Source organism: Leptonychotes weddellii, chromosome 2, assembly GCF_054177405.1.
Source record: "Leptonychotes weddellii isolate Sample4059 chromosome 2, ASM5417740v2, whole genome shotgun sequence".
Lineage (NCBI taxonomy): Eukaryota > Metazoa > Chordata > Mammalia > Carnivora > Phocidae > Leptonychotes > Leptonychotes weddellii.
The window spans coordinates 62,815,852-62,838,741 of NC_138370.1; the positions used below are offsets into that span (position 1 = coordinate 62,815,852).

At 39.0% G+C, this 22,890-nt stretch overlaps 2 protein-coding genes across 5 annotated transcripts in view; both read right to left on the bottom strand.

Moving 5' to 3' along the window:
- Nucleotides 1–13,672, bottom strand: part of MND1 (meiotic nuclear divisions 1) — a 49,366-nt gene extending 35,694 nt beyond the window's left edge. Inside the window, exons 1-3 of the mRNA XM_081811745.1 lie at nucleotides 13,563–13,672; nucleotides 7,137–7,202; nucleotides 2,466–2,523 (exon numbers count right to left, since the gene is read on the bottom strand). Coding sequence (XP_081667871.1) covers nucleotides 2,466–2,523; nucleotides 7,137–7,202; nucleotides 13,563–13,565 — 127 coding nt within the window. The 5' untranslated portion in view covers nucleotides 13,566–13,672. The remainder of the gene's footprint in view (nucleotides 1–2,465; nucleotides 2,524–7,136; nucleotides 7,203–13,562) is intronic.
- Nucleotides 13,673–17,295: 3,623 nt separating this feature from the next.
- The window catches only part of TRIM2 (tripartite motif containing 2), a 118,714-nt gene continuing 113,119 nt past the window's right edge, over nucleotides 17,296–22,890 (bottom strand). For all 4 annotated transcript variants that reach the window (XM_006727250.3, XM_031026332.2, XM_081811759.1 and 1 more), the window contains exon 12: nucleotides 17,296–21,775. In XM_006727250.3, coding sequence (XP_006727313.1) covers nucleotides 21,623–21,775 — 153 coding nt within the window. In that variant the 3' untranslated portion in view covers nucleotides 17,296–21,622. The remainder of the gene's footprint in view (nucleotides 21,776–22,890) is intronic.

Here is a 22,890-nt window from a genome sequence, read left to right on the forward strand (position 1 = left end):
AAGTTTTTTCCAAAAATGAATGTGTATTGCCTTTTTCGCTAAGAAAACTAAAAAAGAAAAAAAAACTTGTGAACTGAATGTTATGGTTAGGAGTAAGACCACAAAAAATCAGAAAGAAGCTCTAAAAAATAGCATATAAAAATGTAAAGTCATATTTCATAAATGTTTGAAATTCATGAACAATTCTTACTATTAAGTAAAACTCTACCGAGAAATTATCCATATTTTAACGTCCACTTCAATTTTTCCTACAGCAGATCCCCAAATGTAACAAAATCTATTAGAAAACTAAAGATCTGGGGCGCCTGGGTGGCTCAGTCATTAAGCGTCTGCCTTTGGCTCAGGAAGTGGTCCCCGGGTCCTGGGATCGAGCCCCGCATCGGGCTCCCTGCTCAGCGGGAAGCCTGCTTCTCCCTCTCCCACTCCCCCTCCTTGTGTTCCTTCTCTCGCTGCATCTCTCTCTGTCAAATAAATAAATAAAAATCTTAAAAAAAAAAAAACAAAAACAAAAACTAAAGATTTAATAAATTAAAAAAAAATCAACACCAAAGGTGCAAACCATTCAACCTCACTTGTAAAGAAGTACAAAGTGAAATGAAATGTCAAGGATTCTAAAAATGAAAACACAGTTCTGAGAAATGAATGTGAATATAATTTGGTATAACCTTTCCTGAAGGCACTTTGAGAGAACATATTAAATGCCTAAAACTACAAAAGACCCTACTTTCTTTTCTTTTTATTTCAAGTGTGGGATTTGAACTCATGACCCTGAGATAAAGACCTGAGTAGAGATCAAGAGTCAGATGCTTAACCGACGGAGCTACCCAGGCACCCCAAGTCTCTATTTTCTATTCTATTTCTAGGAACTTTTCCTAATGAAGCAGTAGGAGATGTGGAAAAAAAATCTATGGGTGAGGAGAGAAAGGGAGGAATAGATGGAGCACAGAGGGTTTTTAGGGCAGTAAAAATACTCTGCATGATACCATAATGATGGATCTGTGTCATTATACACTTATCCAAACTCACAGAATGTATGACAGCAAGGGTGAATCCCAATGTAAACCATGGACTTTGGGTGATTACAATGTGTCAACTGTAACAAAGGTACCACTGGTGAGTGATGTTGACAACCAGAGAAGCTATGCATGTGGGGAGGAGCAGGAAGCATATGGGACATCTCTGTACCTTCCTCTCAGTTTTGCTGTGAACCTAAAACAGCTCTAAAAAATCAGTTTTTTTAGAAAAAAATTTGTAGATAGCATGTTACACATCAATTTCAGCAGCAAAATTTGGGAACAATCTGGATGTTCAATAATAGTAATAGGCTAAACAAATTATGGTACAGTAGGTGGTCAAGAATGAAACATTAGGAGATGCAGATGTTGTAAATCATTTTTTTAAAAAAACAAATGACATAGGGAGATGTAGATGATCTAATGTTATATGAAAAAATACACGAACACAAAACTGCACATGCAGCGTGGTTCCCTCTGGAAAAAAAAAGAAAAAAAAGACAGATATATGCATACACATACAGATAGAACCTAAGAATAAGACATCAAAATATACCAAAATGTTAACAGAGGTGATCCCAGAAAAGAAGGCTCACGAACAAATTTTATTTTGATTATATACTTTATAATTTTCAAATCTGTTAAAATAAACATGTATAGCTTATACAAGGAAAATAAGGTTTAAAAAAATAAATATATCATATGTAGTGGTGACCCTTCGAAAGATTAACTCCCAAAACCTGTGAATGTGACCTTATTTGGAAAAAGGGTACAATTGAGGATGATAGAATGAAATCATCCTACATTTAGGGTGGGTCCCAAATCCAATGACATATGTCCTTATAAGAGACAGAATAGGAGAAAACAAAGGGGAAGTCTATGTGAAAACAGAGGCAGAGATTAGAATGATGTGTCTATTAAGCCATGCACTGCTAGCAGTCACCAGAAGTTAGGAGAGAAGCATCAAATAGATTCCCCTTCAGAATCTCCAGAAGGAACCAACTCTGCCAACACCTTGATTTTAGACTTCTGGCCTCCAGAACTATGAGAGAATAAATTCTATTGTGTTAAGCCACCAAGTTGGGGTAATTTGTTAAACAGCCATAGAAAACTAATATACCATGTAAAAATACAAAGTCACATCTAACAAATATCAGAACATACATGAACAGTTTTTACTTCTTTTGAAGTAATTATACCTATAAATAAATGTGTATATTTGTGTATGGATGTGTGCGTGCTTGTGTGTGTAGGTTTAAGTATGCATGCATACCCCATTTTAAAGCAGATACTCCATACATAAGAATCATGGTCATGGTCCAAAGACATCATGGAAGTACTCTTACAAACATTCTTCATCTCTAGAAATTTATGTTTTCATAAAGTGAAAGACTATTGCAGAAAAGATGACCAATATTTCCCAAAATATCTCAGCACATCTTTGATACTCACTAATGCCTTTCTCTTTGGGAGCAATCTTCTCCATGTCTTTTAGTTGGAACACATCTTTCTGTTTAAAAGAGTTTAAAAAGTGATGAAAAAATGTATTTATCTTCTACTATATATTTATATTTACCATAACTATATTAATAAAACATTGCACTATAAAAGCTGTGTCTGGTAATGAACAGTGCAACAGAATCAAGCATTTTAGAGTTAGAAGAAACTGCAATTATCTTGTTTGATACCTTCAACAGAATTTAAAAGGGACAGATTTTGCATAACATACAACTCTTTAAAGTAACTGGAGAGCAGAATGTAAAGAACATCTTTCCAGTGAAGTATAAAAATTACGTATGATGAATTCTTTAACATGAGATAATCATCTCCTCTGACACTTTAAGAAACACAGTGATTTGCTTAGCATATATCATATGCCACGGATTTAGCAGTTCTAACTAAAAGCAAAACAGACAACTGTCAAGATTTGTTTCCATTTAAGGTTTCATGGAAGAGCTATACCTAAACAATAGGAAAATTATACAATTCATGGCTGCCTATCAATGATTCACCTATACAGGTGGCGTGTCCACCACATGCAAAAGCAAAACATGGGAAGAGGGGCGCCTGGGTGGCTCAGTCGGCTCAGGTCATGATCCCAGGGTCCTGGGATTGAGGCCGCATTGGGCTGCTTGCTTGGCAGGGACCCTGCATGTATGTATATGTGTGTGTGTGTGTGTGTGTGTGTGTCTCTCTCTCTCTCTGCCTGCCACTCCCCCTGCTTGTGCGCTCGCTCTCTCTGTCAAATAAACAAAAATCTTAAAAAAAAAAAAAACATTATGGGAAGATAAACATGTAAAATATTTAATCTTGCTTGTAGTTGGAAAAAAAAATCTATGTAGAACACTCCTTTATTTTTTTTTTTTTTAAAGATTTTTATTTATTTATTTGACAGAGAGAGACACAGCGAGAGAGGGAACATAAGCAGAGGGAGCGGCAGAGGGAGAAGCAGGCTCCCTGCTGAGCAGGGAGCCCAATGCAGGACTCGATCCCAGGACTCCAGGATCATGACCTGAGCTGAAGGCAGACGCTTAACCGACTGAGCCACCCAGGCATCCTGAACACTCCTTTATTCTTGTACTAAGCCTTGACTGAAGTAGTGAAAAGAGCTTAGATAACAAAAGTGAAATATTTGAAAAGACTCAAGCATTCAGTAATTATAACAGAATTATTGATTGTTTTAATGGAAATCTAGGATCTATTTCTTCTAAAATAAACCTGAAAAGGTAACTTCAATAGGATGGAAATTAGACTTCATAAAAATTTAAAACTTCGGCTCATACAAGGTCACTGTTAAGAAAATGAAAACAAATACTGACCAGAAGACAATATTCACGAAACATACCTGACAAAAGACTGGTACCCAGCATGTATAAAGAACTCCTCTAAAGTAAATTCCCTCCCCCCGCAAAAATGAACATATAAATGAATAAAGGAGTGGGAGGGGGGTGGGAGGATGGGTTAGCCTGGTGGTGGGTATTGAGGAGGGCACATTCTGCATGGAGCACTGGGTGTTATGCACAAACAATGAATCATGGAACACTTCATCTAAAACTAATGATGTAATGTATGGGGATTAACATAAGAATAAAAAAAATGAATAAAGGAGTGGAAAGATGAATATATATATGATAAAGTAAAATTTTTTTTTGTTTTTAAGATTTTTTTTTAATTTATTTATTGAGAGAGAGAATGATAGAGAGAGAGCATGAGACGGGGGAGAGTCAGAGGGAGAAGCAGACTACCTGCTGAGCAGGGAGTCCGATGTGGGGCTCGATCCCGGGACTCTGGGATCATAACCTGAGCCGAAGGCAGTCGCTTAAACAACTGAGCCACCCAGGCGCCCAGTAGAGTAAAATGTTAATGGCAGAATCTAGGTGTTGGGCATATAGGTATTAACTGTAAAACTCTTTCATCTTTCATAATAAATATTGGAAGAAGTAACTTCATCTCAATATGCTTAAGATTTAGTAAATTAAGGAAAATACTGTCATCGGTCTTAGAGTGTGAAATCAATTTTTGCACATCTGTAAATAAAGACAATACTTTAGGGTCTCAGAAAACATGCAATAAATTACTGCCTTCAGACCTCTAATGCATTTTTAAAAATCAGTTAATCAAATCTATTTGCAAACATTTTAGATGCCCTGAAAAAAGAATATGAACTCACTGAGACATCTGCCTATATGTGGTCATCAAGGAAGAGCTCCAGATATACTGGCTGCCCCGGTGGGGTTGCTGTGTAGATAAGTGGGCTTGCAAAGTACTAGCCTCAGAACTAAAATGTGGTCCAGAGAAAATGGTCTTAAGGAAATATTAGTTCTCCACAGTATTAAAAAGAGGTAATAAAGGAGAGAGAAACATAATGGGCTCTAGCTCTTTATATATATATACATATATATACATATATATAAACATATTTTTATAATTTATAAAACTTATATATAAATAAATAAAACCATGTGTAAGATACCATGGAAGGCACATAGTTATAAAGCTAGACAACTTTTAATTAGGTACTTATGACCTGGACAGTGTAATGATTTACATGGATTATCTCATTTAACCCGCATACCAACACTGTCAGCTGGGTACAAGTATTACCATCCTCTTTAATAGACAAGGAAACTGAGACATAGGTCAAGTACTTAAGGTAACAAAGCTATTCAGTAAAACAGATTTCAGGTGCAAGTGCTCTCTCATTTAGCTATATTGCTCCCATGCTATTAAGTTTTTCTATTACATTAGCAACTTCAAACACAAACACACACACACACACACGAATGAATATATAGGAATATATAAACTGAAATCAATCAATATAATCAATTTTTAGCTTTATGTAAAAACTCAATGACTACTGAACTTCTGGAAGCTGCTAATAATACTCATCAGTATCATTAATTGATAGCAGGGTTGAAAAATTTTCAATCTGAAACAGCCAATTTTGATACTTGAGAAAATTAACAATATCATAAAGGACAAAATAATTTCCCCCATCACTCTCCCCAGCTTTCCACTGCCTAGTAGGAATTAAATCTATTTTTCTTGCTGAGACCATAGGAAAAATATTCAAACTCAGTAGAATAGTCATAATCTTCACATGGAAACTTCATCAATTTATCTTTCTAATCCTTTTTTTAAAAGATTTTATTTATTTGAGAGAGAGAGTGTGTGAGCAGGGGGAGGGGCAAAGGGAGAGAATATAAAGCAGACTCTGAGCTGAGTGCAGAGCCCAATGCTGGGCTCGATCTCACGACCCTGAGATGATGACCTGGGCCGAAATCAAGAGTCAGAGACATATAACTGACTGAGCTACCCAGGCGCCTCTTCCTAATCATCATTATTGATGTGATACTCCGTTCTGAATTGCCAGTGACTTTTGGTAAGTCACTGCAGGCAGGTAACATTAGTAAGATTACACTCAGAGGGCTGTTTTTAAAACAAAGGTCCCCAGAATGTTTTGCTGAAAATCTGCATTATCGAAATGAAAATGTCAAGTATTATTATTATCTTATTAATTTCATATTCTACTTTGCCATTTTCTCCCAACTTCTTCACACCTGTATATAATGAAAGTAGTCAGTAGGTTGGGGCCAGACTAGACTTTGAAGGTCCTATCAAGTATTAAGCTAAGACACAGGAAGTTGAAGTTAGTGTTTTTTTGTTTTTTTTTTTTTAAAGATTTTTTTATTTATTTATCTGAGAGAGAGAATGGGAGACAGAGAGCATGAGAGGAGGAGGATCAGAGGGAGAAGCAGACTCCCCGCCGAACAGGGAGCCCGATGCGGGACTTGATCCCGGGACTCCAGGATCATGACCTGAGCCGAAGGCAGTTGCTTAACCAACTGAGCCACCCAGGCGCCCGAAGTTAGTGTTTTTTGTAGGCCTAAGATTTAGACTTGAACCTGGAAGCAAAAAAAAAAAAAAGCTACGTATAGCAAAATAGTAAAGGAAACAGCCTCTAGAGCCAGGTGCCTGGGTTTGAATCCTGGCTCTGCCACTTAGGACCTGAAACTTCAAACATATTTCCTGTTAGTGGAAGGTACAAATATCTGGAATAAATTACAGTGGCCTATGTACCATGACGTATGTGTTACACTACAGACAGATTTATCAACGTAAAGAGGCAGCATTTAGCACTGCCTCTAAAATCAGATGGTCCTCCCGGGATTTGAATCCTAGTACTACCACTTTTATTTTTTGAGATCCAGGGTGGTATCTTAGGCTGTGCCTCAGATGTCCTCATCTGTAGAATGAGGATTATAACAGTACTGATCTCAGAATGAAAAAGGATGGAATCAGATAACCTACACTAAGTGGTCAGAACAATGATTGGCACCTAGGAAGCAATCAGTAGATGTCAATATTATCATTTCCAGGCAGAAAGGGGACACAAATATATGCTTCAGAAAGATCATTCTGGACAGAAGTGAACATTGGGGTAGGGTTCTTTCTTACTCCATAGCTTCACAGAAATAAAAAGATGCAGAATTTTATCCATTCTTCAAGTAATTGATCAGCATTGATATCTAATGAAAAAGGTACAATTAAACACTGAATGACATACACTTAAGGAGAAAATTACATAAAATACTAAAAATCTTATAGAAAACAACTCACCGTCTCAAAAAATATTTCCATCATGCGGGCTCTCTTCTCCTCTGCACTCAGTCCTTTTTTCTTTGACTAAAGCACAAAAGTAAAAAAGTAAACACTGCATTAAAAAAAAAGACTCCATTTTATCTATTTTTAAAGATTTTATTTATTAATTTATTTGACAGAGACCTAGAGAGAGCACAGATAGGCAGAGCAGCAGGCAGAGGGAGAGGGAAAAGCAGGCTCCCCACTGAACAGAGAGCCTGATGTGGGGCTCGATCCCAGGACCCCGGGATCATGACCTGAGCCAAAGGCAGACGCTTCACCAACTGAGCCACCTGGGTGCCCCAAGACACTGTATTTTAAAACAACTTGGTCTGAAACATTATCTGAAATGTTATGGTCTTGTCTGCCAATGGGTTTGATAACTCTAAAGGCTCAGTTTTAACTGCTACATGCCAAGTCTTGATTGGTGCTGCCAGTGTAGTAATAAGAACTGTGGTTGAGACAGAGCCTGGCAGTTTATAGAGATTCAATATTTATCAAATGATCCAATGATAAGTCACTGTATTTATCTTCAAAAGACTTACAACCTCACAGATAAAATAGACATAACTAATAAACGATGAAGAGGTCACTGCACAAATTGCTACCAAGGACAAAATGAATTCCACCCTGGGGAAGGCTGAGGGCTATGTAGGAAGGCTAGAGACAAAAAGGATTTTGTCAAGTTGAGAAATGGTGAGAAGGTGTCCCGGGCAGACCACACACAGGCACGATGTTACGGAAGTACATGGAATGCTCCAGAAAGACAAGCACCCAAGGGATGACTGCTGTGTGGTACATGGAGAGGGAATGGCAGGTAAGGTGAGAAAGGTTGTCTTGGGCCAGATCATGGGAGGCTGACTGTCCAGCCCAAGGGCATGTCCGTTATTCTAGACAAGGAGAAGCTACTGAGCAATGTGTAAAGCAGGAGAGTGACAAGATTAGAGTTACATTTTAGTAAGATGACATTTAGTAGCATTGTGGAGGGTAGGCTGGAGGATGGAAAAACCTATCCAAGTAGAAAGTGGAAGCCTACTGCAGGTTACTATTATTCTATAATTACAGTTCAGCCAATTTAAAATTAAGATAATTAACATGTAACTAAAATCTGTTGATAATGAATTTTACTATATATTGTATTTAGAATATATACATAAAGGTGAAATACAAAATTTTTTTTAAAAGCCAAATTCCCTCAAGTGAAGATTCACAGAAAAGAACAAAAGAGAGAACTATCATCTCTAATAGAGAATTCCACACTAATGTTTAAATGATCTGCATCTTTCTCAAAAATCACATCAGATTATGAGGCAACATAAACTGTTTAGCAAGAATTTGAAACACTTTACACCACCTAAAAAAGCAGACATAAAACACAAAGACTGAGCCTGTCTAACCAAATACTCCATCAGAAAATGAAAAGTCTACAATTGATGGGGAAAAGGATTTGAAATTGCCATTCTGAATACAAAGCAGGGTACACGAGTCTTTATTCTACTTACACAACCTACAAACCCACTAACTCATTTTCTCGGCAATAAAATTATTAGGTGTTCCTTGATGAGTTGTATGGGTAAAATAAGAAGGCATAAAGTGGGTATTTCTCTTTTTCGTCTGTCCGCTCTCAAACACTGCAGTTCCCCCAGGGTTCTCTATTGATCCCCTCATCTCCTCACACCTTTTCTTCGATCTCTTCTGCCTTTACCGTTTTAACTAACACTTAGGCTGAAATCTTTACATCAGCCTCTGAAGTATGCTCCTGAGCTTCCATCTCAAGTATCTACCTGTCTGCTGGACAGACTTCAAACTCAGAGGGTTTAAACTGAACTCTTCTTCTCCCACATCTACTCCCCAAACCTGCTGTTCTAGATCTTGAGCTCAGTTAGATACCCTTATTAGCCAAGCCAGAGGCCTGGCGGTCATCCCAGGTTCACCCCTCTTACTCCACATCAGACCAATCACCAAGTTCTGCCAATTTTAGTGCTTAACTATTTCTCAAATCCACCCTGTCTGCTCCATCCCTACAACCCCGACCTCAGTTCAGGCCTTCATTACGTGTTGTCTCCTGCAACACACCGGTAGGCAAGCCCTCTGGCCACACTTTGTCTCACCCTCTAAGTTCACATTCCACCCTGCCGAGAAGCAAATCTAACCATGCTTCTCCCTTGCTTAAAAGCCTTCAGTGGCTCTGAACCATTCCAGAAGTATCCAATCACTCTACAGTGATATACAAGGCCCTTTATCACCTAATCCCAATCTACCTCTCACAGATACCACTCTCCACCTCAAATTTTACCGTAACAGGGAGAGTTAAGCAACTTGAGCTGTAATACAAAAACTAGACAGTCCCTGACTTGCCATCGTTTAACTTTTTCAACTTTATGATGGTGTGAAAGCAATACACATTCAGTAGAAACCATACTTCGAATTTTGAATTTGAATCTTTTCCCGGCTGGTGATAGGTGGTACAATACTCTCATGATGCTGAGCAGCCACGGGACCATGAGGTACACAACACTTACAACCATTCTGTACCCACACAACCATTCTGTTTTTCACCTTCAGTACAGTTTCAACAAGTTACATGAGATATTCAATACTTTATTATAAAATAGGCTTTGTCTCAAGATGCTTTGGCCCAGCCAGAAGCTGATGTCTAAGTGTTCTGAGCATGGTTAAAGTAAGCTATGATGTTCCATAAGTTAGGTGTATTAAATGCATTTTTGATTTAACTGATATTTTCAGCTTACAATGGGCTTATCACTGTGCAACTCCACTGTAAGTTGAGGTAGATCTGTACTTTTTTTTTTTTTGATAGATTTTATGTACTATTCGCCAGAGAGAGAGAGAGAGAGAGAGAGGGAGACAGCACAAGCAGGGGAAGCGGCAGGCAGAGGAAGAAGCAGGCTTCCCGCTGAGCAGGAAGCCCGATGCAGGACTCCTTACCAGGACCCCAGGATCATGACCTGAACTGAAGTCAGACATTTAACCGACTGAGCCACACAGGTGTCCCAAAGAAGATCTGTACTTGTAATTCTCCGCTCCCCGCATGCTCTTTCCCATCTGTGTCTTTAAAAAACTGTTCCATCTAAAACACCTGCTCCTCTTGCCTATTCAAAACTCCAAAAAGTCTCCCAAGACTTAGTTTAAGCATTCTGTAAGAGCTTCCGTGAGCTCACAGAATAATCTGAGTGTCATTCCATGTGTTCCCAGAACACACCTTAATCAAATCAATTGGTATACTTGTCTTTCTCAGCCAATTGAAAACTTCTTCAGAACATGCACCGCCCTTGCCTTCCTAAAGCTTAGTACTAGATTAGAGCAGACACAAAGGCCAGCCCTTGACCTCAAGGCCATTTATCTAAAGCCCTAACCCTAAAATTCGAGACTGTTCAAGACTCCCAAATCCCACAACACCCACCGCACTACCATAAATACAACACAGGGTAAATTAATAATAAAGACTTCTGTGATAACCATTTATTGCCTTTCTTGGAGATAAATCACAGAAATCTCAGGCAGGCAAGCTCCAAGAAAACATATAGATCTATTTCACCAAACCCAGAGTCGAGAAACAGCATTCAATACTGCTTTAATTAGCCTCCTTTCGCACTGGCCTCAGCAGTATCAGAATAAACCAAGCCTGAAATCGACACCCAGTTAAGGAGGCTCTTTTGGCTCATTTCTCTAGTCCAGTGGGTTTCAAACTGCCATAGAATCATCTCAAGAGCTTTTAAAAAATACTGATGCCAAGGCACATGCCATATGAATTGAATGAGAATCTCTGAGACCAGGCCTGGGCCTGCATGTTTTTAAAAGCCTCTCCAGGTGCTTTAACTGGCCCCAGGATTGAGAACACTGCTCTTCACACCCCAGAATCTAGAGGTGGGTCAGGGGCACTGTGGGGTAGTGAGGATCCCTTCAGAACTTTAGTCTGTGGCTGCATCAGTGGAAAACAGATCCAAAGCTTTAGGAAAGGCTCCTTATGTTTTGGTATTATTAAAAAGCTCCCTGGAGAGACTCATGGGTCCCACAAGAATCTGCCACCCAGAAGCAAACAACGAGGAGAGTCTAGTGTCCAGGAGGCACACAGTTTTAGGAAAGCTCCTATCACTCAGTTCAGTAGCTATGAAAGTCACTCAAGAAATATGGATGAGCTGTAACATCCATTTACTTTGTTTTCAGGTTAATTTATTCATTAGCCTCTTTTATGACTAGAAATAGTTTTTATAATTAACCACAGGACAGTATCATGGCCAGAATTAAAATAACTAATGTAAAAGGATGCCATGCTAATTCATATTTAGAAATTTCTCCAAAAAAATCAACAAGGTCTCATTTAATACTTAACATTAAAGAAAATCTGCTGACAATGTAAGTTAAAGATGCATTCAAATTAGTAAGTAAGGGGACTCAAGACTTGACCTGAGAACAACAAAGCTTCCCGGCTGACCAACATACAGCTATCCCCACTTTTCAGAAGACCTACATTAGTACCTGTTTTCACTAATCAAAAGAAATCTTAAGAGCATTTTCACTTGTATGAAAAAAGGCAAAAAGCGAAAATAGTGTTCAGCATTTGTTTTAGGAATGGCTCCGCCACGCTCCTTCCCTGGGAACTACATTCAGCATCTCAAGCATAAGCCACCACGGCTTTGAACTGTGCAGTACCTCAATTTATTCTGTGCATCTGTTAGCAAGATGTGTCCTAAGGTATCATGAAAAGCCTGACAGAAAAAAATATATATATATATTTTTTTAAGCCTAAGAAGTTATTTTTTTTGGGTCTAGGAATGCTCAAAATTTTTTTTCCATATAAATTAATAATTGCTTCTTCACCTTATGCCACCTCAGATTATGAAAGGCTTCATAGGAACACTACTTTCAAAGAGTGGGAGAAACCTATATTTTAAACCACTTAAAAAAACCATACATCTAAGGAACCTTCTCCAATTAGGAGTTACAGAATTCCTAAAATCAACCCTGTTTACCAATTACAATAAAACCTTGAAAATTAAAAATAGATGATATCTGTTGCCCTCAAAAGTGGCAGAGTACACTGCATTTCTCCAATTCCAAAAATACGCCTGGATTTATAATAACTGTTTATTCACGAAGCCTAACCAAATCAAAACAAACAGCTATTAATTCATAATCAGGAAAGAGAACAAAGGTTTGTCTTTGGTCAACATAACACTAAACTTACTTCTTGAGCATACATTAAAAAAACTGGATGTATCTCAAAGTTTTATTCTAATTTATTTCATGTTTCTTCATTATCGGAGGTAAGCATCTGAAAATGGTTAACAGCATATTACCACTGAGTATTAGAAGGTGATTCACATGTAAAGAGAGATTAGGTAAAAGGATAAAGTTAATGCATTTGTGCTCATAGTTCTCAGTTGTACTAGGCCAGTAACTACGAGAAACATGCAATCACGCAGCACTGGTAACAGATTTAAGTGTGGTCCTGTTGTGTCTGAGACCATTTTATGCCCAGGTGGCTGCGTTGTTAGTTTAACCACAAAGAAGCCGTTATCAGTTGTAATTACATCTGGACAAGTATCTTCAAATAAATACCGTACAACCTAGATCCTTGCCCAGCAAAATAACGGCCACCTAACTAAATTAAGATATTAAAATCTTAGACCAATCTAATTAGGCGTTGATTCTCTGCCAACAGAAGCAGAAAAAATGACATGAAACTGAAGGTTTATGAAAATGATTCGACGAGGTGGAAGACATTAAATTCACCAAGATAAAAAGGTCGACCTGGAATCTCACCAGGACTTAACCTATCATGGCAAGCAAGGAAAGCGAACTCAGTGCTTCCCTAATAAAGGAACCAACTCCCTACCAACTAGCAGTCCGAAGCACAAAACGGCATCCATTCCTGCCCTTTAGTAAAAAAGCAACGGATTTTCAAAGTTACTCGCTAGGTTACTTCTGAAATCGTGAGCCATTCAGAAACGTGCTCTACAAACTACAATACGTGGCACCCCTCATTTGTCAAAAAACAAGAGCCACTGACATCCAAGGCGTCGGCCCGCCTCGCTCACACCCTTCCCGGTACTTCCTAAGAGGCTGCAGCTTTGGCGGCCGAATCCCGGGAGCCTGGGGCTCTGGTTCTGAGGCGACTCGTGCTCTTTGTGAGACACTCGGGTCACGTCCGCGAACGCTTCTCGGGTGTGCTCCGGGAACAGCGCGGGGAGGCCCAGAGGCGTCGGGGTCGCGGGCCCCGGGGCCGCGCGCGCCCCAGCCTCTGGGATCCGGCCGCGTCCACCCTGGCGGCCCCTCCAGGGGAGCCAAGCCCCCGAAGCCCGTCGGGGCCCCACAATGCCGAGGGGCCCTGTGGCCCAGACACTGGGGAGGCGCGGGACCCGGGAGCGTGGCCTCAGCTCTTACCATGACGCTGGCGGCGGGTCTTCCGGCGGCCGGGCCTGCGCGCGAGGCGAGGGGCGGGGCGGGCCCGGGCGGGTTTGATTTTGGCGCCGACAGCGCCGCGGGGCGGAGCAGCGACGAGGACGAGGTGGGAGGGAGGCGGGGGGAGGGAGGGCGACCCCTGGCGGCTGTGCCGAGCGGCCGGCCTGGGAGGGCCGGGGCCTGCCGGGGGGAGCCGGGAGGGCTGGGGGTTCGGCGCGTCGGGTCTCTGCGTTGCACGCACCTCTTCTCCCTGGGGTAGACTGTGACTCCTTTTTTCTCTTTTTTTTTAGAAAGTCTTGAGCCCTCACTTTAGTGCGCGTTTTCTCCGCGCTGCAGAAACCGGCCTAAGTTGGCCTTAGAAAATAGAGGCGGTTTGACCCTGGGGAAGGAAGCGCTACCCTCCATCCATCTGGATGCGCCCAGTCTGGAGCGGACTTCCTTCTCTCTCCTAATTTTACCCCTCTTCTCTGCAGCCTCTCTCCACTGCTTTCCCAGTTTTTGAAAATCCCTTTGTATGTTTGGTTTTCTCTTAGGCTTGTTTATTTGTTTGTTGTTTTTTAAATAAACAAGAGAATGAATTTCAAATGAAATCTGTCGAAAACCTGCTACCTCAGGACCTGACAGTAGATGGGGATTCGGGTCTAAAGCTCGGGCCCCTTAGCCTAAAGGTGCTACAGAATTAACTCAGACTTGTCAATTATTTTGAAAATTATTGTACGTGATTTTGAACCAATTTAAAGTATACTAGTTTTACTGAAAGCATAAAGAGAGGCATCTAAAGTGGGAATTTGTATCTCCTATTGCTTAAGAAACGGAAGCAAAGAAGGGATATATTGATTGCGTAGAGTTCCATTAATTTAGTTTTCCTGAGAGTGCATGACAGTACGATATGATTGTACATCAGATGATTTTTTTTTTTTTTAATTTTTTTTTTTATTTGAGAGAGAGAGAATGAGAGACAGAGAGCATGAGAGGGAGGAGGGTCAGAGGGAGAAGCAGACCCCCCGCTGAGCAGGGAGCCCGATGTGGGACTCGATCCCGGGACTCCAGGATCATGACCTGAGCCGAAGGCAGTCGCTTAACCAACTGAGCCACCCAGGCGCCCCGGTACATCAGATGATTTTAAGATAGTAAATGGGTAGCCATTTAATACATGTTTTAATATGTACTAGAAAAAGCATAAGCAACACATTATACTCTAGATTTCTCATGCATTGCTCTAGATATGGATGAAATAGGCCTGTCAGAAAAAATGAAAGTGATATTTAAGAAAAATATTAAGTAATGGCCCTGGTGATATCTAGATTTGACAAAAATCATAAAGGTAACATTTGTGGGAACGCTTGTCTTAGTCGGCTTTCAGACTGCCATACCTGTCCCTCCATCAGGAGCCGCCCTTCTTCACTTGGCTTACTCTTACCCCCTTTAGACAGTTCAGATGTAGCCTTCAGCAATCTTTTTCTGTGTTTCCCCACTCCCACCGCAGAGCAGAGAGGGTCCCTTCTGTGGTATGCTATAGCACTCTGCAGTTTTATAGCACCCCACATTCATTTTAGAACTGTTTTCTTGGACAGCTTCCCTGTAATATCAGACTCCTTTCTGTGGCAGAGGTTAAGCCAACCATTTCCATATCACCAAGACCTAGCACAGTGCCCAACATATGGTAAACACTCAGTAAATGTGTATTAAATAAATATACCAGGTATTTAAGAACACTATCTCTTCGTTGACTTAGGGATAACTAGATATGGTTTTCAGATGAAAAATCAAAGGATATTTACTTTAGTAAAATCTTAATTGTTTGTTTTGAGTAGTGCTTTCTCATTTATTATTCTCACCAGTGGAATTTTGAAGTTGTATACCATTCAGATGTGTTAAATTAAACAAGGAAGCCATTAGACTCTATTGTGTGGCCTAATGCTGCGGCAGCCTACATGGGCAAACCACAATATAAGCCTATAAATACCTCAAGGTTAGGAAATCAAAATGCTAAAGACAACCAATGAGCAACAACAACAGCCGCCATCAAAGAATTTCTTTGGTTCAGTACTTTCTCTATGTAAGTCATTCCCCTGGCTCCTGTTGGCAGAGCACTCCTATCCACTTCTGATTTGGCACCTCCTGATTAGAACTGATTTTACTCAAACTCTTAAAATTCTTAATATGCCTCAGTTTATCTCTTAACAGAGATCTTGAGACACTCCAAGTTTTGCAATATTATGGAGCAGACAGATGTAGTATATGGGTTTTTAAGAATGGTAAATAAATGTTTGCAGCATCTGAGAAGTACACATCCCTCCTTGTAGGCAAAGAATCTGCAGGGCCAATGACAACAGCAATGACAACAAAAGACAGTAGGGTTGGGTAGAGGATAGAATGTCATCTACCCTTCCTGCCTCTTTGCTTAGGCAAATAAAACGCAGCTTTAATTGAACTTGTCTGCTCTGGGAAGGGGTGCATCTGGCTTTATGTGAAGTGAGTCCTCAAAGGACAATTTGAGATAATGCTTAAATGTGGGGCAACTGGCTTATATCAGGAATGCCACACTCTCTGCTTCTGAAAACTTCCAAAGAGCCCAAGATGGCAATGGTGCCTGCTTGGTTAAAAGAAAAAATAAATGAAGAATAGAAGCAGGATTCAAGAATACTAATATTCACAGTTATTAGTTGGCAGTGTCCCGTTTGGCCTTGTTCTCATTTCTGTTACATCTCTCCTTCCAAGACTGACTTACTCACCTCTTCTAGACTTATAATCTATTATAGATTTTTTTTAATCCTTGAAAAAACAAAACAAGAGATTTTTGTTGGATCCTCCATTGTTCACAAAGGATACTCAAAAGATAAATTTTAGTATTCATTCCATCACAGTAAAATATAAATCACAGACTTAATGAAAAATCAAAAAGCCTATAAATACATCAGGAAAAAAAAGCTGTATGCATATATGTGAGGCTATGATTTGTTTACAATCAGTGAAGAAGGACAAGGGTCCTTTATAGAACAAAAGTATCAAATCCACACACCACTCAAGATTGAGAGCTATATCTATCTTCAAGTCTCATAGGGAACATGCTGGCTTGTGTGTAAGTGGCATTAAGATGACAACTTTGACATTATGAATAGAGACCAATTTAAATTTTTTTCGACTTAAGAAAGATGGAAACTAACTTCTTTGAAAGGATAGGACGTAGTGATAGCCCATGGTTTGTGCATCCAGCATCAGGTTCCTTTGCAACAGAAGAACCTCCAGAGGACTGTCCGACATATTCTTTAGATGTTGTGAGTACTGCTTGAAATGTTGGCCATCAGCCTGATGTAATATAAGAATGTTTCTTATAATTAATTTTAATTAAATTGTGGACCCTATAGACAGTAGTTATGGGGCAGTCCCTTTCTAGTTCTTCACCCCCTTGAAAGGTGACTGCCATAATTTCTAGAAGGTCCCCCTTGTGATTCTTGAAGCATAGTGATTTTGGTCTATTTGACCTTCTAAATATATGTGCTAGGTATACCTGTCATGGTTTTCCAAATTCCTATCTAAGATACATCCTAAATGCTAACCAGATTATTGGTATCATAAATGACAAAAATTTTACTAATTTAACTAAGCAGTTTGGTTGAGGTATTGGTATCTGCCACATATTCTAGAAAATTTCTTCATTTCCCTTTACTAAAAAAGAAAACTATGTAAAATAAATAAACATTCACCCTGGAAATGGAGAAAACAAGCTTTATTATAATGATCTGATATTTTGTGCATGGTAAAGATATACACATGAATCTTGTTTCTCCTATGTTTCAAGACAGAATTAATTTAAAGTTTTATTGTAGACTAAAGCATCCAAAATACTGTGGTACATATGTAGCTACGAACATACAAACACTTTGATGCACAGCGTTCATTCTTTTCTTTAAATAGGCAGTCAGCATTTCGATTCGTAAAAGAACAAATGAGAATATATCAGTATCAACGTCAGAGAGCGCAAGACTTAGTGTTCTATACACATAACGTATGGAACAGACCTAGAGAGATGGAATGTACAAACTTTAAAAAGAAAAAAAAGGAAGCAAAAACCCTTAATACTCATACATAGGATTGAAAGGCAATAGAATTGAGAATGATATAAAGAATTCTATTACAAGAATACACTCTGTTGATGACAGAACATTCCCATGTCATAAAGCAAAAGCATTGAGTTTAAGGCTGTGTTGCTTTCGAAAGTTAATGGACGTGCTGTACATTCATTGGGACAACATAGCCGATTTATTAATCTATTTTAGAATATGAATAGCTTTCATACATTCTCCACAAACAGACCACACAATCACTGCCACACAGTTCATCTTCAGAAAGTTTTAAGATTAACATCATGATTTGTAGCTTACTGTCATTTAAAACGAAACAAAAAAATCATTTATTTATACCAAACAAATCTTTAATGGGCACTTAGTTTCCTTTATGGCAATACTAGATTCCTAGTTATCAAAAATATTAAAATAATTGTAAAGTTTAAAACCCTGCAACATTGACAGAATGCAACAGTATCACGACTTTCGACTTTAAGCAAAATTAGATGAAGTTTGCAGCAAATAGCTTCAATTTTTTCCTACCTGGAAAGGTTTTTTTTTAAATTATTAAACTAAAAATACTCCTCCCTCTTCAGAAGCTGATGAACAGGGAGGATACTATAGAGTCCAAATGTACAAAAAGGTTTTTCCCATTTGAAGTAATCCGCACAGTACCTAACGTTCATTTGCTATTTCCTCTAATTCACTCAGAAGGTATTACCAAAGCATTTATGTGAATCCTCCAGTGGGAAGGATCCGGAGACACTTGCGACCTTGCTGCTATTCCAGTTAACTCCAAGTGAGGACATACCCTGTATATTTAGTAGTGGAAGCAAGTGCCTTCTAGTTGCATGACCTGTAGTATTTCTTTGTCTCAAATCTAGTCAAAGCGTAAATGAAAATAAGGAAACCTGGGGACTTGTTTAGTTACTGGAGACTAAAGTTTGATCGAGATACTAAGTACCTTTAAAACAATGGTGAACAGTCATACAGCTTTTTATTCATGTGTTTCTGGACGGTCAAGTGACTACGTCCCCCAGAGTCCGGCAGCGGAGGTCTGTATCAGGCAGGAATGCATTGTCACTGACCTTTACATTCGAACTGGCAATCTGTTGCCATTAAGTGCCCAGGGGACATTTGAATGGGTAATTTTTCAGTGCTACTTATCATGAATGTATGACAGGTTCTGTACACTTGACAAAGAAAAATCAAACAATAATGATAGCTCCGGGAAAAAAAGTCACTTATTTTAATATCCTTCTCAGTTTACCAGGAACCATTTCCCATAGAATGTTGCCAAAATTTCATTAAAATCTTGTCTACTCATATCTTATCAGCAGCACTTTCCCCCCGCTCAAATACACTTCCTAAGAAATACAGTAAATGCTCCTAAGTATCCAAATGTGAAATGTTATCTATGCTTTAACATACATGATTACATATTTTTTGGGGAAAATACAGTGTTTCTTGGAGTGCCCATAGCATGTGTTTTAGTAACAGATAGTGGAACAGGTCTGAATCAAAGTATCTATTCTTCCATTCCAGTTTGTGCCAATATTGACAGATAAAAAAAAAAAAATTAGCCTTGTATGCAACCTATTATTGGGCTATCCAGCCTGTTATGGTATGATGGCTGGTTAACTTCTAAATTCACAAATACAATTTCAATGTTGTGCAAAAAAACTCTCTTAAGTAAACTAGTCTTAAGACCAACAGCCTGTGAACAGAATCTAAATAGGAAGCCATTTTTACTTGTGAAAATAAACTGAAATTAATTTAACCAATTTAAAAAGTTTTCTTCTAAATAGTCTAGGAGCTATCAAGAGTCTAGCTTATCTTGAATGCAAAATGTTATTAAATGGCAAAATGAAATTCCTCCCTAGAGTGTAAGCTCCGAGCAGGCAGGGATTTCTGTCTGTTTGATCCATTGCTGTTTCCCCAGTCCCGGGAATAGTGCCTGGCACCTAGGAAGCGCTCATTAAATACAAATGTTTACATTCAAAGACTTGGTTTGCTGATGTTAGGAAACAGTATCTTAGTTTAACATTCTAAAAATGTCATTGAATTTTATAACTCTGTCATAGTCTCAAATATTTTGAAAGCTCTACCTAACTAAAAAAAAAAAAAAGAAGAAAGGTAAACTTAAATGTAAATCTTCCTGAAAAATTTTCTTTCAGAGGTTGATTTGGGCATAATAAATTTGACAGACAACTGGAAATAGCTAGATTTTCCTTCTCAATTTAAAAAAGTCCTATATAAGAGAACGACTAAATTATAAATTAGTAAGCAATAAACATCACATATCATTAGACGTACGGGAAATGTTTTCTTATAGTACAGTTCTAAGGTGCGTTCAGTGAAAAAGATCCCAAAGTCATTATCAAAAATGCCAAACATGACATCCTATTTGGTAGAACTGAGTAGAAAATTAAACAGTGGAAACAGACCACATCTTATTTTACAGTATCAATGACAGATTAACAATTGACTAAATTATTCTTCACATTTCTCCAAACGCATGTATACTTAAATTAAATGTAACTCAAGTTCAACGTTTCTTTTTCTTTCGACCTGTTTTTGTTTTGTTTTTGAAAGCACAGAAGGCCATTTTCTGACTATAAAAGTCAGCCGATATCATCATTACTGGAAAATGGTGAAAATTAAACCTGTTTTAGGGCTTACTCTATGAGGACGGCTTTAAACTGTGCAGTAAAGGAATGTGCTGGACGATGCTTCTGTCTTTCAGAGTGCTGCCTATTTCAATACACCAAAGATTCAGCTATATATATATATATATATATATATGTGATACATTCTACCTTACCCTAATCATGTATACATAGTCCTTTAATGCCTCTACTATTCATTAGACAATGATAAATAACCATAACATGCCCTTACCTGTAATGCTCTCGAGATAACACGACTTTGGTAACACTTGCTTTCTAAGGGGAAACCATTAATCAATCACATGCCTTTGGTTGACACCATCAGTCCTCCAAAGGGCAACTTATGGCTCTCTGTCCTAGGATACTGGTGTCCTACTACATGTGCTGACATTTTGCAGGAGGTAAAGCTTTCGCTTTCAGGAAGTGGAAGAGGAGAGACACGTGAGAACATTGGCACAGAAAACGTGGCTTTTTCTTGATTACATTCTAGTGCATTAGTTTGGAGTTGAGGGGGCTGTTTGTTTACCAAAAGGTAGCATTTGCTATTGTAATATGCTTTTCAAAGCATTGGGAATTTCAGGTTTCCCTGAAAATGGACTTTGTTTTTTGATACAAGGTGAGCAGGAGAGAAAAGGTGAAAAGAACACACAAAAAGGATCTTGGATCTAACCCAGAAAGGATGGGAAATTTTCAGTGGTTTTTAAGTGCTAAACTCAAGAGGCCTGCCTAATCATAGCTGGGAGGGTTTTGCAAGACAGTCTTATTTTTTCCTAACGTGTATGTAGTTATCAATAACCAAAAAATGTCACATGAGTAATACCTACTGTAAAAGTGAGGTTAGAAGATCCCCCGGGTCTTGTAACCAAAGTTAAATAAAGTATACAACTACAACAGATTTTGTTTTTGTTTTGTTTTTGGAAGCTCCACACAAAAGCTACCATTCACAGGATTAATGAATACCTTTAAATATTCTAGTTTGTTGTGTTTTTTTTAGTGTTTGTTTGATTTGCAAAATCAGTTCAACTACATAAACCCTTGTCCGATAAGCCATAGTTCACAGGTGTAAAACTTTGCAGTTTCCATAGATTCGGTAGAAGGGATTTCTTTTCTTTAAACCCTAAAAGGTGAATTACAGAAATCAGATATGCAGGTTTTAAGGAAATAGTTACATTCAGAAATAACCTTGGAAAGTTCACCAATGATTCCTTCTAGCATGAAAAGTCTAGTGTAATCTGGTCCCGCGTCGAGAAATCCATTCCAGTTTATAGTGCAAGACCTTTGTAAGGGGCTGTCCAGCTGCCTGCCATTACTGTAAGTACCGATAGACCTTGAAACAGTGGTTTCCAGAGTCTGCAACCACAACATGGCCATCTGAAGTTAGCGCCAGGCCTTGGGGGCCGTAGAGTGGGTCAGCAGATGTGTTAATGTAGGACAAAAATGACCCACTTCCGTCAAAAACCTGTAAAAAATATAAAGTCAGAGTGTTATAGGAAAACTTACAGTAATAGGATGAAATAGGGGTTAGAAAACCCTTGATGCTAATATTTTCAATATAAAAGCATGTGTGTAAAGAGCACCCAGTGTGTGGTGGGGGGGGCAGTCGGTTAGGCATCTGTTGGTTTCGGCTCAGGTGGTGATCTCAAGGTCGTGAGATCAAGCCCCGCGTGGGGCTCCGCGCACGGCACAGGGTCTGCTTAAGACTCTCTCTCCCTCTGCCCCTCCCTCACTCTCTAAAATAAATAAATCTTTAGAAAAAGCATGCACGTAAGCCCACAAGTTTGTTTAGGTCTATCACATATCCAGGCCTTCCCTCTACTTAACCTTGCTTTTTCTCCTCTCATTCTCTATTCCCCAGAGTCACTGACAAGGAGTATGACATTGGCCAACAGATCTCACATTCTTACAGTGGTCAGTTTGAGGGGAATAGCCCTCGATGGTGCCTGAAAATGAATGACCCTTGTTTCTTAGTCTCAGCCTTCACTTCCCCCCACTTCCAGCCTCACATCCTTCTTTTATTTCCAATCATAATGGAAAAATCAGCAACCAGACCACAGAGGTATGGTTGCCAGTCATAGTATACAATGAGAAGATAAAGACCTTTTTTTTTTTTTTTTTTTTTCAGAAAAGAAGGAATTATAAGAAGTCAGTGGTTTACTATGTACATTTGTGGGGTTTGTTTTTGTTTTATTTATTTATTTATTTTTTCCTTTTTTTAAATTAACATATAATGTATTATTTGTTTCAGGGGTACAGGTCTGTGATTCATCAGTCTTACACAATTCACAGCGCTCACCATAGCACATACCCTCCCCAATGTCCATCACCCAGCCACCTCATCCCTCCCACCCCCCTCCACTCCAGCAACCCTCAGTTTGTTTCCTGAGATTAAGAGTCTCTGATGGTTTGTCTCCCCCTCCGGTTTTGTCTTGTTTCATTTTTCCCTCCCTTCCCCTATGATCCTCTGTCTTGTTTCTCAAATTCCTCATATCAGTGAGATCATATGATAATTGTCTTTCTCTGATTGACTTTTTTCACTCAGCATAATACCCTCTAGTTCCATCCATGTCATTGCAA